The following is a 17,292-nucleotide window of genomic DNA, read 5'->3' on the forward strand; positions in this document are numbered from 1 at the left end:
ATTTTAATAAATCTTTCTATATTTAATAATTTTTAATCCCTCCTCTTTCACCCTTTTTTCCCACTCCTCTTGAAAGAAAAAAAGTGGGGAAATATGGGGTGGGAGAAATTCACCCCTAAACCTTCCCCCTAAAAATAAAAAAAACTCCTCGTATCCAGCTCCAGACTGGTCTATAAAGTGGGTTATTTTAATACTGTACACTAAAAAACATTTGAATATGACTATGTGTTTTTAAATAATTGCAAAAACAGTGGTCGTATATAAAAGGCAGTGTTTTAGTGTAGCTCAACTATATTATTTTAGCATACAGTTTTAATATTATATCTGACACACTGTGGCAGTCATGTAACATTTTTACCGCGAAATTAATATAAACAAATAATGGTCTGTCCCGCGAAGTCTACTTGACGCATGCGCTTTTACAGTCATTTTTCACAATATGGACGTCGTGGTTCGCTCGCTGTACAATTTATCGCGCTAAACAGAAATGTCCAGGCTTAGAAGCTTAATCTAATAAAAGCTATATAACTCAAGTTTTTAAGAGACTGCTGTGGTTGTCAGCGGGGTTAGACTATTTGAAGCAATTAATACATGTAATGTGTATTTGGTAAAACTGAAGTTCGTCTTCTGTTCAAAGTAAATAATAAGGTAATGTATCCAATCCATTCATCTTCCCGTGGTCTTTTTCATCTCGTTTTACTTCTTGTGCAAGCTAGCTACTCTCTCTCTCTCTGCGGCCTTCGGTGGTTGAGAAGGCAGCATGGACGGCTCGATGGCCTGCTGTGGTTGGTATGATGTGATAGCCTGTCGCTGAGAGCCTACGGCTGGATCATACAATTTGGTTCAATGTTCATGGAACAAGCACATTTTCTTTTAATTTAAGCCTAACTAAATTATAAATAAAAAGCCTAACTAAATAAAAGCCCTAGCTACCTAGGACAAATAACAAGAGGTAGCCTAGGCCTACCCTACAGTACTGTTTGTGTGTCAAAATACATGCTATATTGTTGAGAGTTAGCCTAGGCCATTTGCCATGAAACTATAGATATCAGCTACACAGTAGATAGGCCTATTATGTACTGTAGTGTAGGATTCACGGAGAGCATGTGTACTAAATTATAATAAAAGCTTGGCCTAACTAAGAAAGTCTATAACAAATAAGCAATGCATAATGAATGCAGTTAACACGAATGTAGATTTAATGAAAGTGTGTTTGAAAAAAAAAATATTGAAGGAAGTATGGGCAACAATGACATCGTAAATTAGTTTGATGATTCATGCTGCTGTGCTGTACGCAAATATACTCCAGCGTTATTAGGTTCAGTAAAATTACAAAGAAAATATTTAGACATTTATTTCTCATTCAATTTTTTATGTTAAAAAGCTCAAGATTTTATAATTAATAGTTAAAATTAAAACTGCCGTAGTAGTACCGGGTACAGATATTTTTTAATCAAACATTAAAAAAAAAAAAATAATTAAAAAAACAAATTATCTTTTAACAAGTGACTTTCACAACAAAAGAATTAATAAATATGTTCATTGTGTGGTGATGTAATATTAATGTGTATTATGATAATTTTATTAAGCCAAATGTATGTTGAAATTGCAGATACTGTTATATGTTGTCGTATTTTAAGTGTCTATTTTTGATATTGAATTAATTTTGTCAATGTCATGTTGTGAACAATATATGAGACATTGAAACAAATTACTGTAGAAAAATAAAAAATACAATATTAATTCATTGAACTTCTTTTTAAACACTTTCTGTAGTACTACTAGTATAATGTTAGTAGTGTTTTTAAGTTTCTCCATGAAAGTTAAAGTACTGTAATTCATTCAGTATAATTTGTCGGTTAGAATGACGTCCGGAAGTTTCTGTTTTGACCTCTTAAAAAGAAAAGAGAAAAATCAAATAAATGTGGTTTGTTTGTAATTAGCTAATTTGTTGCTACTGTATACAGTACTGTAGGGTAGTTTAAGCAAGTCAATTTGAAGTTTAAAAAGTATTACATAAATGTTGATTGACTGTTTTTGAAAGCCATTTTAAAAATATTATTTAAGTATTTGAAAATCTAATCAAAGATAGCTCTTTTATAGATAAAATATCTTATTTGTAAAATGACATTTTTGTTGGTTTTAAGCTTTGTAAAAAAAAGCTAAAAACCAAAGAAAAATAACTGATTAAAAACCAGTTATTGTGTGGGTGTTTGAATGCCAAATTATAGATCATACTGTTCTTAGTTTCAGCTCAAAAGCATTCCAATTATTACTTGACCTTTGACCATGGATAGATATACATTCATTGTCAGTTTTCTGTGCTCTAAGAAACTGTACTGTACTTAAACTCATAAATTGATCATTTTACTTATAATAGGTTTTTTAAGCATGGTAAAATTCAGTACCTAAAAACACTGATATACTGAATTTACTTTCTACTTTATATTTAGTTACTCCGTGATCTTAATAGGTTGAATGACCTGGCATTTAGTTTAATAATTTGTCTGACCTTATGCAATTTTATTTTTTATATTAAAATTTAAATCGACAGCCACAATGCTGTAGTAATATAAACCAGAAGGTAATTATTGGCATCGACTAATATCACACGTTTCAGGCTATTTTTTAAAATAAAAAAATATATATTTCATATATAAAAGAAAATACAGTACATACAGTTATATGTTAGTTAATTGTTTATTGTACTAGTTTAGTTGTACAGTACTTGTGTTATTATTAGAAGAGTGATTTTGATACTTGCCAGAATCTCATTTTTTATGCTTTCTTTTCCCATGTTGCATAATACATAATACTCGTTCTATCAATACAACTATTGTCTTTCCCAGAGTGCTATTTTGAAGCAATATAATTCCATTTTTTTTAACCTCTAACCAAATTGTGTTATTTGTTTAAATTCAGATGACGGCTGTGCAATATGACTTGGATACGTCTGGTGGGTTAATGGAGGTAATATACTTTATTTATAAAAAATAAAAATGTTTGCGACGTTAGATTGTAAAACTACTACAGTACTACTGTACTGCTCTACTAAACTGTAATAAATTTAGCCTATAGGATTGTGATTACGCAGAGAAAAAAAAATGACTTGGTTTGTAGCTTTCTCATGAATATTTATTTAATCAAATTTGTCTGAGTAAAATACCAATAAGGTTCGAGGTCATCTTATTGTTAATAGTCTTTGATATCTTCAGAATAATTATCTAATTGAACTGAAGAATTGCATTTATGAGTTCTGTATAAGATGTTCCTCTGATCATTGTGTAATGTTTGTATTTTTTACTGTAACCTTTGGTTAAAGATATGTCTACACTATCAAACTTTGTGTGTCAAAAAATGTGATGTACAGTGTCCATTTATATTAATTAATATCACTACCATATTTGGGCATATCACTACCATATTTGGGCACATCACTACCATATTTGGGCACATCACTACCATATTTGGGCACATCACTACCATATTTGGGCACATCACTACCATATTTGGGCACATCATACTTTTTGTCAAATTAGTTTGATATTGTAGACAGAGCTTTAAAGATATGTTGGTTTGTTTATTTTAAAGAAATTTGTAAAATAAAAATAACAATTTCTTATTTTAGCAAATCCAAGCATTGATTGCTCCACCAGTTAGCGATGAACCACCGAAGAAACAACGTAGGATAGATCGTGATCGGCGGCGTACTGGGCGTGCAATGAACCGTGACACGTGTGATAGTTGCAGAGAAGGTGGCGATCTACTTTGTTGTGATCGGTGCCCGGCCGCTTTTCATTTGACCTGTTGGTAAGATCACTTTGGAATAAAATGATGGTTGCCAGATTATAATAGGTTTGAGAACGATGCACGTCCCGTTTGATATCTATTTTAATTCATATTGGAAACTAAATATACACACAACAACTCCCTATAGGAGTGTAGGGCACTGAGAATGAATATAAAGGAGAACCTAATAATGTAGCTCATTTTTTAAGTTGCAACATTATTTTCTTTAATTCAAAACATTGTGTATCGGCACTTTCACATAAAACAAACTACTGTACCAATGTGTATTTCATTGGAATTTAATAATAACAGTTTACAAACAAAGTAGATAGAAAATAATTTATTCATCAACATTCATTACTTAGTAATGTTCGTATGTCTGTCTATTCTCCCTATTATAACTCAATGCTTTATCAAGTGTTTATTATTTAAAACATTATTGTTAATTTTCGAGTACTGTATGTTAGTTTTCTTTAGAACAAGCTATGATTTTATTTGTGTTCATTTAAGTGACCAAATACAGTAGCCTATAAGTCATTAATACAAGATAATTTATTTAATTTGAATAATTTATTTTAATTACGTAATTACCAATCATGAATTGCATTCGTTTGATTTATAACCATAGTTAAATAATTCAATATTTAAATTAAATATTCATTATAATATATAAATTAATAATATTCATTGTTTTTTAGTATTCCATTATCATTAACTGTACAGTATTATTTGATTGATAACTATCAGTTGAATAATTCATATTATTAATTAACTATTCATTATACCGTATACATATTCATTATAGCATATAAATATTCATTGTTTTTCAATCCATTATCATTAACTGTACAGTAGTATAGTATTTGATTAATAACTATCAGTTGAATATTAACTATTCATTATACCGTATACATATTCATTATACCGTATACATATTCATTATACCGTATACATATTCATTATAGTATAAAGAGAATGTTAAAGAGTCGCTATCCAATCAAGTTTGAACAATACCATGAAAGCCCCAGTTGTCTAATGGTTAGGGCAACTGCATATCAAGCAGGTCCGAGTTTGAGTCTCGGTTGGGGCGACTTTTTCTCATTCTCACATATTTCCTCATCTTTATCGTTCAAATTAATTAATTAAATTTCAGTATATCACCGGGCGGTTTAGAATTAGTGTTCTTTGCCTACTGTGTTTATTCATTATAGTATATAAATATTCATTGTTTTTTCAATCCATTATCATTAACTGCACAGTATTCATTTGATTAATTCATATTATTAATTAACTATTCATTATACTGTATACATATTCATTATTTTATATAAATATTCATTTGTAATTTTTCAGTAATCCACCTTTAGAAGAAGATGACCTCCCACGAGGAGAATGGCTTTGTCATCAGTGCACTGTAGCCCCAATGGTGAGTAAATATATTCGAACAAATATCCCTTTCACTTGCTGAACTTTGACCCAATGTAATTGTGTAATTCATAGTAAATTCTCACATGTCAAATTTCAATACTTTAATAATTACTAATACTTAATATTATAATTTTAATTGTTTCCTATTAAAATATTTATGATTTATTATTGTTAAGGGAATAAAAATTGATTCTTTTTTGTTAAACAAATGTCGGTAATTTAAGATAATTTATCACCTATTGTTTAAGTAGTTGATATTGGTTTATTAAAGGGAATTTAAGAAAAATGAAAAACAAAAAGTTGTGGTTATATCTAAGGTACATCGAGTTGTTTTTAAATGAATCCAGGTGTCAAGTTGTTATTTTCCCGATGTAATTACCCGTTTCTATATTTAGTATATTTTGTTTTTTTTATTTTCTTTTTACCAAGAAAATATTATAAGTTCATATGGCTTACAGATGGGATGTTTCCATAGTAACATTATGACTCATTCAGTGATAGACTGTGAGGCTTAACATAGATGCTGGTGTCCAGGTTTTTAATAAATAAAGCTCGCATCACACTATCAAACTTTATGTGATGTGCCCATATATGGACACGATGGTGTCATATCGCTACGATATTTGGACATACTGTATGACTACCATATTGGACACATCACACTTTTTTGTCATCATAATATAATCAGATCAAAGGTTACTTGGTCATCTCTTTAAAAGATGCAGCCATGACATAACAATTTTAGAGGAGCTGTAGCTTGGTGGTTAACATGCTTGCCTTCCAATCCCAAGGTCCGGGGGTCAATCCTGACCTAGTGCCAGGGTTGTAACTCACAACTCTTTCAACTCCAGTCCATCAAATGAGACTTACAGTAAATTATAAGCATGATAAACTATTAAATTGTTTATCCATCCTGTAGTTGATATACTCGCTGTTGGATGCGTATGACATTTAACAATTTGTATATATTGTTATATTTTCAGGATCAATCTGGAAATTCATCAAAATCAGAGAAAGCTAAGATAGCAGCCTTAGGCCCAAACAAAGCTATAGTGAAACTTGTGCCTATGAGGCTAAACGATAGACTTAAGGCCCAGGGTAAAAACTGTGTAAGACTGGTTCAACTACAGGCCTACAAAGAGGCTAGGAAGGAACAGGAAGGGTATGAGAGACAGTTATCCGGAGACGCTGCCGTCCCTGCTAATTATGTATTCGAAGAGAATGACGATACGCTTCCAGAAGATTTTGTAAATCCGTTTGATATATTAGTGAAAGCTGCTGCTGTTCAAAATCCTAAACAATTTTCAGTGCCACCAGAGTTTATGACAAATGCTCCTTTACCAGGTAATCTTAAACAAATCAATCAAAATATATAATTGTTTCTTTTTTGTACAGATAACAATAAAGATGAAAAGTAACTCATTTTAAGTTCTGCTATTTTATATCTGAAAATGAAGTACTTAGAAATACATGCCATTATCTATAGCTCTTTCACATAGCCTAAACAATTTCGGAGTTTACCATACATTGGGTTAAATTTGCTATTTCCATGGTAAGCTTCTCGGTGTATAAACTTAGGGGTTTAATTAAAGAACTTAAATTTTCTAGTTTTCCACACTCTTTTATATTTATAATTATTTAATACAGGTATATCAGCAATTCTTTCAAGTCAAAAAAACTTTTATAATAAACTTATTCAAATCGTCGAAATATTATAAAAACTTTTATTTTTACCTTTAATGGTTAAACATATACATATATTTAAATGTTTTTTTCAAATATTTATGCAGGTTCAAGTCGTAGAAAGCGTAAAGAAGACACCGTCAAGAAAAAACCGTACGAATTGGAGAATGGTTTGGTACCACTTCCAGCTAAAGTGTGTTTTAAGTGTAAAAAGTATGTTCTTTTGTTAAGTATAGAGTACTGTATAACCCCTCCTACGCTAACGCTAAGGTCAAATAACCCCTCATACTGTATGTGTCATGAATAATTAGCGAACAATACATGTTTGTGTGCATTGTCCATGCTTCTAATGGCGATGATAATGGTGTTTATTAACTCTACGAACCACCCTACGCGTAGATAATTATCATAACATTACATTGTAGGCTACGAACAATACTTCGTAGGCTACGAACAATACTTCGTAGGCTACGTTTAAGAGAACAATGACCTACGATCTACCTGCGCGTAGGCTACGAAAGGTTACGCTTAGAAACGAAGCAGTATTTTCTTTCTGTACTGTATCCCCTAAGTAGGAGTGTCTGAATATTTGTAACCAAAAAGATGGTTTCTTCTGTATCTTTGTATGCTTTCTGATATTTTATAGTACATTCTCAAATCCCTATTAAACCTAAAGCTCAATGGGCATTTGCTTCTTTTTAATACTATATTAACATGACATGATTGTCTTTACGTAGGAGTTGCAGAGTAGCACCGCTTATTCAGTGTGATTACTGCCCTCTATTGTTTCATCAAGACTGTCTTGATCCGCCATTAACGATGATGCCAACGGGAAGATGGATGTGTCCCAACCATCCAGAAAATTATCTGGTAAAGCTCAGTCTACACTATCAAACTAGTTTGATGGGCCTAAATATGGTAGTGATATGGTCAAATATGGTAGTAATATGACATCATCATGTCCATATATGGGCACATCAGATGTTGTCACATAAAGTTTAATAGTGTAGACAAGCTTTATGAATAATTATTGTTTTATAAATAAGAAAAATATATCATATTTCCATCATAGAAATGTATGAAGTAAAATTATTAATTTTTTGTTGCCCTTTTGCTAGCCTGATTACTTTGGCCAGAGTTTTACACGACGGTGCAAGATTTACAACCAGTTCCATAGTCAAGTTCAACAAAATGCTGTCAAGATAAAGTTTCTGAATAAAATGCATAGCAGCTTTAAGCCGAACACAGGTATCCTAGTACCACAAAGAAAACAAATGAAGGCAAGTATTAAATAAATAGGTCTAGGGGGTCCTGATTGACAGCTTCAAGTCTACAAAAAACGTACCATCAGTGTTGTAGACAGACAAATGAAAGTCATTTGGTGGGAGCTTGATATGAATCGACCTTGAAGCCGATTTCCCACAAGGCGAATTTGTTCGCGCGAAACGAAGGCGTCGGCTAATACGCATGCATAGAGAAGGATTTCGAAAATATAAACATGAATACGCATGCGTACAAGCTGGCGCTTTCGATTCGCGCGAACAAATTCACCTAGTGGAAAATCGACTTTACAGAAGATGATAGTGTAACATTTAGACGCGTTGAGACTTTTTCACTGTAGAAATCATATTATAAATATTAATCAATTATATAGTATACTACTACATTACTATTATTGAATATTGAAAATGAATACAAATACACTTAGCATACAATTTTTTTTTCAATTATAGGTTCCAGAATCAATAAAAGCCCAATATGCAACTCCTCCGCATCTATTACCTAGGCCTGACCAGAAGCATCTTGCACAGCACACCTTGCCAGAAGGGAAAACACATTGTACTCCTGAAGAAGCAGAAGAGGTAAGCACTTTATTCTTTGAATGCCTTAAGCTGTCTACACTATCAAACATTATGAGATGTGGCCATATATGGACTTGATGATGTCATATCACTACCCTATTTGGGCACATCACACTTCTTTTGTCAAACTAGTTTGATAACGTAGACAGGGCTTTACAGACAAACCGGTACAATTCCAATCATATTCTTCCATATCTATAAGCATCCCAAGATAATTTGGAGTTTGCAATGATAACATTCTACTTCAAGGACCACTTCATTGAGCTATATTTGGACTGTAAAAGGAAGAGCATGCTGATGGAATGGCCTTTAGCACTAACACTAAAGCCCTGTCTACACTATCAAACTAGTTTGACAAAAAAAGTGTGATATGCCCAAATATGGTAGATGGTAGTGATATGACATCATCATGTCCATATATGGGCACATCACATTTTGTTGTCACATAAAGTTTGATAGTGTAGACAGAGCTTAACTGAATATAGAAATCGATGAGCATGCCTCTGTCTTTTTGATGGTCCAAATTTATTTGCTATGATCCAATCTACACTTCAATACAATAAAATTCATTTCAATATGTGACCCATGACCGAATAAATATGCTTTCTTTCTCAAATTTATAAAACTAATATAACAAACAAATATCTATCTATATATATATATATATATATATTTCTTGTAGTGGTTACGAAGTGTAGTATTACTTCAAAGCAGCATAGCAAGTTATATTGAAAAGAAAAAATTACCCAAGGATCGAATAAAACCAAAGATTATCACTGCATCCAGTCTGAATAAATCCGCCAATGCGAAAAACACTACGATTAAAGGCGTGAACCTTACAACAAACGCAGTGCATAACAATACTGTCACGTACAACGGACAAGATGAAAAAACGGGAATTAAACCTGAAACTATAGTAGTCAACCATACGAAAGTAAAATCGGTTTGCACCGAGAACGGAACAAGTTGCACGGAATTGCCAAACGGCATATTAAGTGCTAATAATAAGCAAGGGATAAAAGAACACGAGAACGTGATTAAAAGAAGCGGTGATATTTCTCCGAGCAGCTCAAGCGTAGCTTCCAAACAGACGAAACAATTATTCAATTTTAATGATACAAATAGGACTACAAGTGGGCTTAATTCAATTCATTTGAATAAAGGAAACGTAAATTCTGTGAAAGTTTTCCATCCTACAAACAAATATGTACGTGTCAGCACCTTGCCAGTAGGAGCATGTAAGGACATCATAACAAACAATAATTTGCCAAGTACAGCAACCATATCTGGTAAGTAACGGGGTTAAAGGTCACCTATATTTATCTTTATTATATAGTATTATATATCTTATTTATCACAAATCACTTAATTTCGATGATCCAAATATATCTGCTCTGATCAATCTTCACTTCATTTCTATAGAGTATCACGGTGCGTACGTCACGACGGTAGGTGGCGCTGCGTGGTTGCGTTCAGCCTGCTTAATAATTTTTAATAAAAACAAACTAAAATTTCAAAAGATCACTAAATATTTGTTTTTAATAAATCTATTTATTCTTCAACTACAGTTTAAGTTAAAAAAAATCAAGCTAAGATACATAATTTGATAGAAATACAGATCTTTACTGTTTATCAACATAGTAGCGTTGAACGCAGTTTTTGGTTGGCTAGCAACTATGCAGTGCCCTCTATCATTGTGACGTCACACCGTGATACTCTATACATACAGTACAATAAAATTAATTTCAATATGTGACCCTTGACCCAATAAATAATGGTACAAGATCCACAGTAGATGATGTCATCACACATATTTTATTTGTATATTATATAAGCTTTCCATAGGAACCGATTAATACACTATGAATTTGGTACCCTGTGTGAACTTGGCTGGTTAATACAATTTGATAATCTGTAATGGGTAAATAACGAAAACCTGATAAGAAAATAAAAACAAATAAGAAAAACAATCAGATATTCATAATCAGATATGCCCACACATTGTGGTCAAATATTTACCAAAGTAGGTTAAGAGCAGAAACATGACAAAATTTACTGTGTATGTGTTGTCTCTTGGGTAGAAACCATGAACTCAGAGGAAATCGTCATACTTTTAGGTCACAGACTAGAGCTAGTTGTGGAGCAGCTATGAGCGCTCACTAGCTAAACAGGGTGCCTGAAGCAATGCCCAGAGGAAAAAACAGGCATTCAAATAATGTCGAAAAAGGCTAAAAAAGCCCGGACAGAGTTGGAGGTTCCTAAACCAGGGGACCTTCTCAGGCCTTTATGTTACGCCACTGACTAAAGCATGTGTTCTTGATTATGATATCTAGAGTTAAACTGTACCAAATATGGAGAGACAACTAAATATAACTACTGTTTTACCAAATAAATAGTGGTGCATACATTAATGATTTTCTTTCATTGTTCTGCTATACTGCTGTAGAATATTGCAAGTGACTTTATTGTCATTAGCAAATCAAATGTGCTGTCGAATGTCTTTGTTAAATGTTCTCTTAAACCATCTGGGATTTGAAACATGAGTAATTTGCATACAGTATGTAGCATAACACATACAGACAAAGGATTTCATTACAGTACATGGTGTAAGGTGTAGATAATAGGTTTATTTACGCTACTGGGTCGTTGTGCAGCTGCAGTAGAAGGTCATCATTTCGGGGGACACCACTTTTATTGGTCAAGGTGTCCCCTTAATAGAGGTCCTACTGTAAACAACATTTTTAAAGATGTATTGTCCCTTGAAACACAAAAAATGAAGGTCAAAATATTCTAAATTTAAATTGGCCATATCAAAGTTACATTAAAGTTATTCACTTTAAGTCGAAAATTCGAGCCAAAAACAACAAGTTTACGTAATTAACAGGTAAATTAATTGGATTACATTTCGTCTGGAAAATCAAGCGAAAGTAAACAAAGATTTTAAACCACGAGTATGCATTATGCATAATGCTAATTAGCACTGTTTACAACTCCTCACGGTTGTGAAGGTGTTCTCACACAGATCGCAAGAAAGTTTTATGATTATGCATACAGAGTAGCCAAACAAGGCGGTTTCATTATGAGATATGTTTTGATCGAAAACTTTGACTGGAAGTCAAAGTTATTTGTTGAACAAAAAACCTCTGTATTTCGGTTAAATTATTTTTTTAAACTAATTTTAGGTGAAAGTTAATAACTATTTTAATACTTCAAAATGACCTACTTTTTTCCGAAATAATTATAATCCCACTTCTGGTCTAATCCCAATGAATCCCTACTGTATGTCTGATTTCACAAACATTTATATCCCTGGGTATAGTCCCAGTCTTTACTTTTTGTCTGGATGTACAGTAGGCCTAGCCAGTTCAGATGAGTTTTTACAAGAAATGCGGGTATAGTCCCATCCCCCAAAGTCAGCCCAATGTTGTGGTTTAGCAGGTGGGATTATACCAGAGAATATACAGCACTAGTACGAGACTTGTAAAAACAGAAGCCACACCCAAATTAAATTATTTATTTCCTTTTAAGCTTATCATCTATAGCATCTTATTTCCTTTTAAGCTTATCATCTATAGCATCTATGCCCATATATGGACAAGATATTTATTTTTTTTTTTTTTTATATGTGAACTTTATTCAATCAATCGTACATTTGTTATAATGGTAACCACAATAAGGTATAATATTACAGTAGATTTTTACAAACAAAAAAAACAAGACCAATATAAATATAAATTATAAAATATATACAATGATTATTTACAGTAATGATAAAAATAAAAATTAATTGTTTATATTGACTATTATTGGAAACAGAAGTTGAATAAATAAATATTGTCATATTTGGGCATATCACTACTATATTACTGTTTTTGTTGAATAGTTTGATAGTGTAGACAGAGCTTTACATATAATTAACAAGATGTGATGTGTTTTATTTGACAGGCAAATCAAATGCAATAGGTACAACAATAACAAAGGTAACGCCGGCATCGCTGAGTTCATCGCCAGCTATCGTTAATCTGAATGCGTCGTTACAATCATGTATTGATGGAAATACAGGTATATATCACTCAAACCACTTGTGGATTTTATATGACTAACAACAAAGAAATTTATAATATGGATAATTAACAGTCATTCCCAGAAATATGTTCAATAATTTTATGGAACAAAAATGTTCTGAGATTCATGGAAAAAAGTAAATTTTTATATCTTGCAACTAAGGTATGGAATAATCTACCAAACAATATGAAAAATTCAAATACAATTTATACCAATATCATTACAATTTATTTGTCTGTATCCACCAAATCAGTACTGTGATATTCACATAAAACAGTCATTCCAAGAAATATGTCGAATAATAATTTTATGGAACAAATTTGTTCTGAGATTTATGGAAAAAAGTTTTTTTTTTTTTTAATATCTTGCAACTTAAGGTATGGAATAATCTACCAAACAATATAAAAAATTCAATTTCAATGTTTTTACACAATTTATACCAATACCATTTAATTTATTTGTCTGTATCCACCAAATCAGTACGGTGGTATTCATATAAAAGACAACTAACAACAATACATTTATTTAACAGTACTGACAGTATACCAACTTTTATTTTGTTTCTTGCAGAGGTTGAATTAAGTAAACTAGATGACAAGTTGATTCAAATTTTAGCATTCCAAAGGTTACAGCAACTTCTACCCTCAAAGGTGTGTTAACCATTGTGTGTCTCTAGTGTGAAACCATGCTTAACTATTTAATGCATTTTAAAGAAATTTTTACAGTTTAAAGTTTTTATAATACACATTATTTGTCATTTATGTAGAACTCTGACGCCAGTAAGAAACCAACGACAAATACAGCTGCAGCTAGTACCGCAGATAGCACACCACCACCACCGGTCAAGATGACCATACCGGCACGAGCCACCATTGCTCCGGTCAACAATAAAACTAAAGCTGTAGCCATGCGCTATAGGTCATTTAGTATTGGTTCAGGTAGGCTTTCACTAAGCTTGTATTTATGGTTGCATATGTTGAATTATTATGAAAACGCATAATATAATATGTTATTATTTGCTATAGGGAGCATAGATAAAGTTTGGTTAGCTTATAGACAAAAATGAAGTGATGGATGTTACAGCAATGTTAGGCCATAATTACTGTTACCACAGATATTAATAGCCCTATTAATTAAAAAGAATTAATATGATTTAAAGCCAATTACTGTGTTTTTATCAAAAATTATATCTTTTATTATGTATATTTTTATACATTTTTAGAAATTCAACTTTTATAAATAGTTTCAGTTGATAGCATAACTGCAGTTGGTTGCCCTTCCAACGTCATTTGATTGCATTCTGCACCTGTTGCGGTTATCATAAAAAAATGGTTTTTTTTTTCTTCTTACAGGAAGTGACATGGATTTATGTTTACCAAGCTTTGGCAATTGTAACTATATGTCTGCAAAACATGCCTGTATATTTTACGATGAGGTTTGTGTTTTAATACTATTCATAAATTACAAATCGTAACAATTTATTACTTTATTTAAACAGCCTACTACAACAGTATAGAGTATAGCATTCAAATATATTGAATTTTATGAGTCTTTTAAAATCCAATAAATGTTTATTGTCATTTTTTATTTGTTATACAACATGAAAAAAAGTGTTGATGTTAGAATTTGGAGAATAAAAGGAAAAGAACAATTATTCTAAAAATAACTTAACTTGTATGAAAGTTAATCTGTGTTCTTGATAATGTTCTGATGCTGTAGCTTGGTGGTTAACATGCTTGCCTTCCAATCCCATAGTCCAGATTTCAATCCTGACCTAGTGCCAGGGTTGTAACTCACGACTCTAATTCTCAAATGAGACTTGTATATTATTATTATTATATTATTATATTTAATTCATCCTGTAATTGGCGAGTTACTAGCTGTTAGATGCGAAAGAAAAAATAAAAAATCTTAATCGATATTGGACGCATATGCAATTTTTTTAATAACTTTTATGAAAACAACAACAACCCAGTGTTGATCTGTGCCTCTGGATAAATAAAGTTGAACTTGAAAACATTAACATTACTTCTTTTCTTCGTTTTTTATAGTTAAGTCGACAATATGAACTACTTAATTATAGTGATCATGGAACGATGGTGGATAACGTCCTCTATTCGTGTGATTTCACCGAGAAAGCAACAACCTCATCAGAAACAGACAATCTTTTACAGTTTAACACCGTTAAAAAGGAACAAAAACCAGATGAGAAAAAACAAATGTTTAACATTAACAGTTCTTTCGATAAAGTCTGTAACTGCAAGACTAGCAAGTCAACGTTCGTAGGGGGTAATGGTGCTGGCTGGGAAGGAACGGCAATTCTTCACCACGGGAGCTGTATTCAAATCGGATGTTTGAAATTTCTGTTCAGCGTTACTGAGGCGGGTATGTTGTTGGACAAATCGGCCAATGAGAAGCAAAGTAGTTTTTTTCCGCTGCCTTCATGAGGGTTGAATAGGAACGCTGTTAATTTTGGCTGGATATATTGATTATGAATGGATTTCTAACTATTTAATGACAATACAGGGAAAGTTTCCCATCCAGAACTCAAATCTTACACCGTCTGTTTCTCCTCGATGAAGTTTTTCTGATGTCACTCCTTACAACCATGACATGTATTCATCAACTGAACATATATGTTTATCATATAAGCATGTTCACTCGTATTATTTTCATTTTCGTCTACAGTAAATTTAAAATTAAAAATGCGTAATATAGGTTGAAAAATATTTACCTTATTTTAACTTGATAATAAATGAATTGTCATCCTCATGTAGTATCCGTCCACCAACAGATAAAAAATAATTTGAAAAATGTATAAGTTGGCCTGGTTTGGAAATATCGGGGAATTTTCAATTTTCGGTGACCTACGAACAAATTAAGTCATTTTATTTTATTCAATCAAAAACCAACAGCGATAATTTCTGCCACTTTCAGGTAAAAGAGTGCGGACAGAACTTTGAACATAGTTCCCATCTACTTCACATAGTTTTGGTGGTTTCTTTTACCAGTCGCCGACCATCAATAACTAGGTCACCGTTTTTTGCAAATCAAAAACTCCCTAATAGATGTTTGTAAATATTCCAGCCTTTTGAACTACAGCAGGGTTTTCCGATTTTTATTTTATTTATTTTTTATTGTATCCCTTAATTAAACCTTAGAGAATCTAGACATCAAATGTAGTAATTTAAACACTTCAATTAGCCCAATGTAATTAAGAGTTAAGGTGTGTTATTTGGCATATACAAAATATCCTTGTTTTGAGAGAAGATGAATGATAAAACTGCTGGCAGTATTGTATTCATGATGGGCATTTAAAACATAAAGTGAAAAATGTGATGTGCCCATATGGACATGATGATGTCATGTCACTACCGTATTTGGGCATATCACTACCATATTTTGGCACATGACACTTTTTTGTCGAACTAGTTTGATAGTGTAGAGAGAGCTGAAGAGATTTTATTATTAATATTGTTGTTATTGTTACACCTGTATATGAACTGTGTATAAGCCCATGCTCAAGTATAATAACCCCACCCCTCAATCTAGGCTAAGCACACAAGACTTTGGTAGATTCCATTGTTAATGTAATGCAACTTTAATCCAACCCTATCAATTTTTCCATACAATACTCTGTCATATATGTATGGTACAGTATTATTATTATTATTTTGATATATAAAGTATTAATTATTGGTAATTCAGAATTATTTTCATATCAACTTTTCTCCTTTCCAAACCTCGAATAAAGATTTTAATAATTTCATCCAAATATTAAAATTGTTTTTATATGACTACACTACAATGTTCAAAATATTGTTATCCCCTTCAAAAAATGCATAAATTACTTTAAATTTGTAATTTAACTGACAATCTAAAAGCTATTGTATTATATTTATAATATTTATTGCTTTTTTCTTTTATGCTGTTTTGTTATTATGTCGTGTTTCAAAACTCCACTTCCATAATCTAAATTCTAGAGGGCAGCATTTCTACTCAAATATACTGTACATGTATATGGAATGTAAGGACTACAGTGTGCTACTTGAAGTAGCCTAGGCATTTAAAATCATTATTACAAATTTTATAAATTTGTAATTAAAAAAATGATAATTAAAATATTTGATTGCCAGCCTATCTATGTGTTGATTGTCTTTGTTTTTTTTTCTCTTAATAATTCGAGGATTACAGGAGTACTGTACAACAATACATCCAGCACAAGTTCTTGTACTAGAATACATCTTCATTATTATTTTGTGTACGATTTTGAGAACATAGGAATTGTTTAAATGTTCATAATAAATATGTAGAAATCATTTATAAACAAAAGGTTTAGGCCTAAAGATAGTGTTTGATGTTTCTTTCGTATAAATACTTTGAATGAAACACCATAATTAAAGGTGTCTGACAGACGCAATTTGATTGCAATTTTTCATTCAGTCATACATATTTTATTCAGTTA

The 17,292-nt window shown here is 31.8% G+C and overlaps 1 protein-coding gene across 1 annotated transcript; it reads left to right on the forward strand.

The window, feature by feature from the left end:
* Window positions 1–491: 491 nt before the first annotated feature.
* LOC140045328 (PHD finger protein 12-like) lies at window positions 492–16,961 on the forward strand. Its single transcript, XM_072090183.1, has 15 exons — window positions 492–648; window positions 2,923–2,970; window positions 3,629–3,810; window positions 5,143–5,215; window positions 6,201–6,561; window positions 7,008–7,113; window positions 7,638–7,770; window positions 8,019–8,180; window positions 8,634–8,762; window positions 9,445–10,051; window positions 12,708–12,824; window positions 13,398–13,477; window positions 13,594–13,765; window positions 14,180–14,262; window positions 14,879–16,961. The coding sequence occupies exons 2-15, from the start codon at window positions 2,923–2,925 to the stop codon at window positions 15,272–15,274; spliced, it is 2,649 nt and encodes an 882-aa protein (XP_071946284.1). The 5' UTR covers window positions 492–648; the 3' UTR covers window positions 15,275–16,961.
* Window positions 16,962–17,292: the final 331 nt, after the last annotated feature.

The sequence above is a fragment of the Antedon mediterranea genome, chromosome 3 (genome assembly GCF_964355755.1).
Source record: "Antedon mediterranea chromosome 3, ecAntMedi1.1, whole genome shotgun sequence".
NCBI lineage: Eukaryota > Metazoa > Echinodermata > Crinoidea > Comatulida > Antedonidae > Antedon > Antedon mediterranea.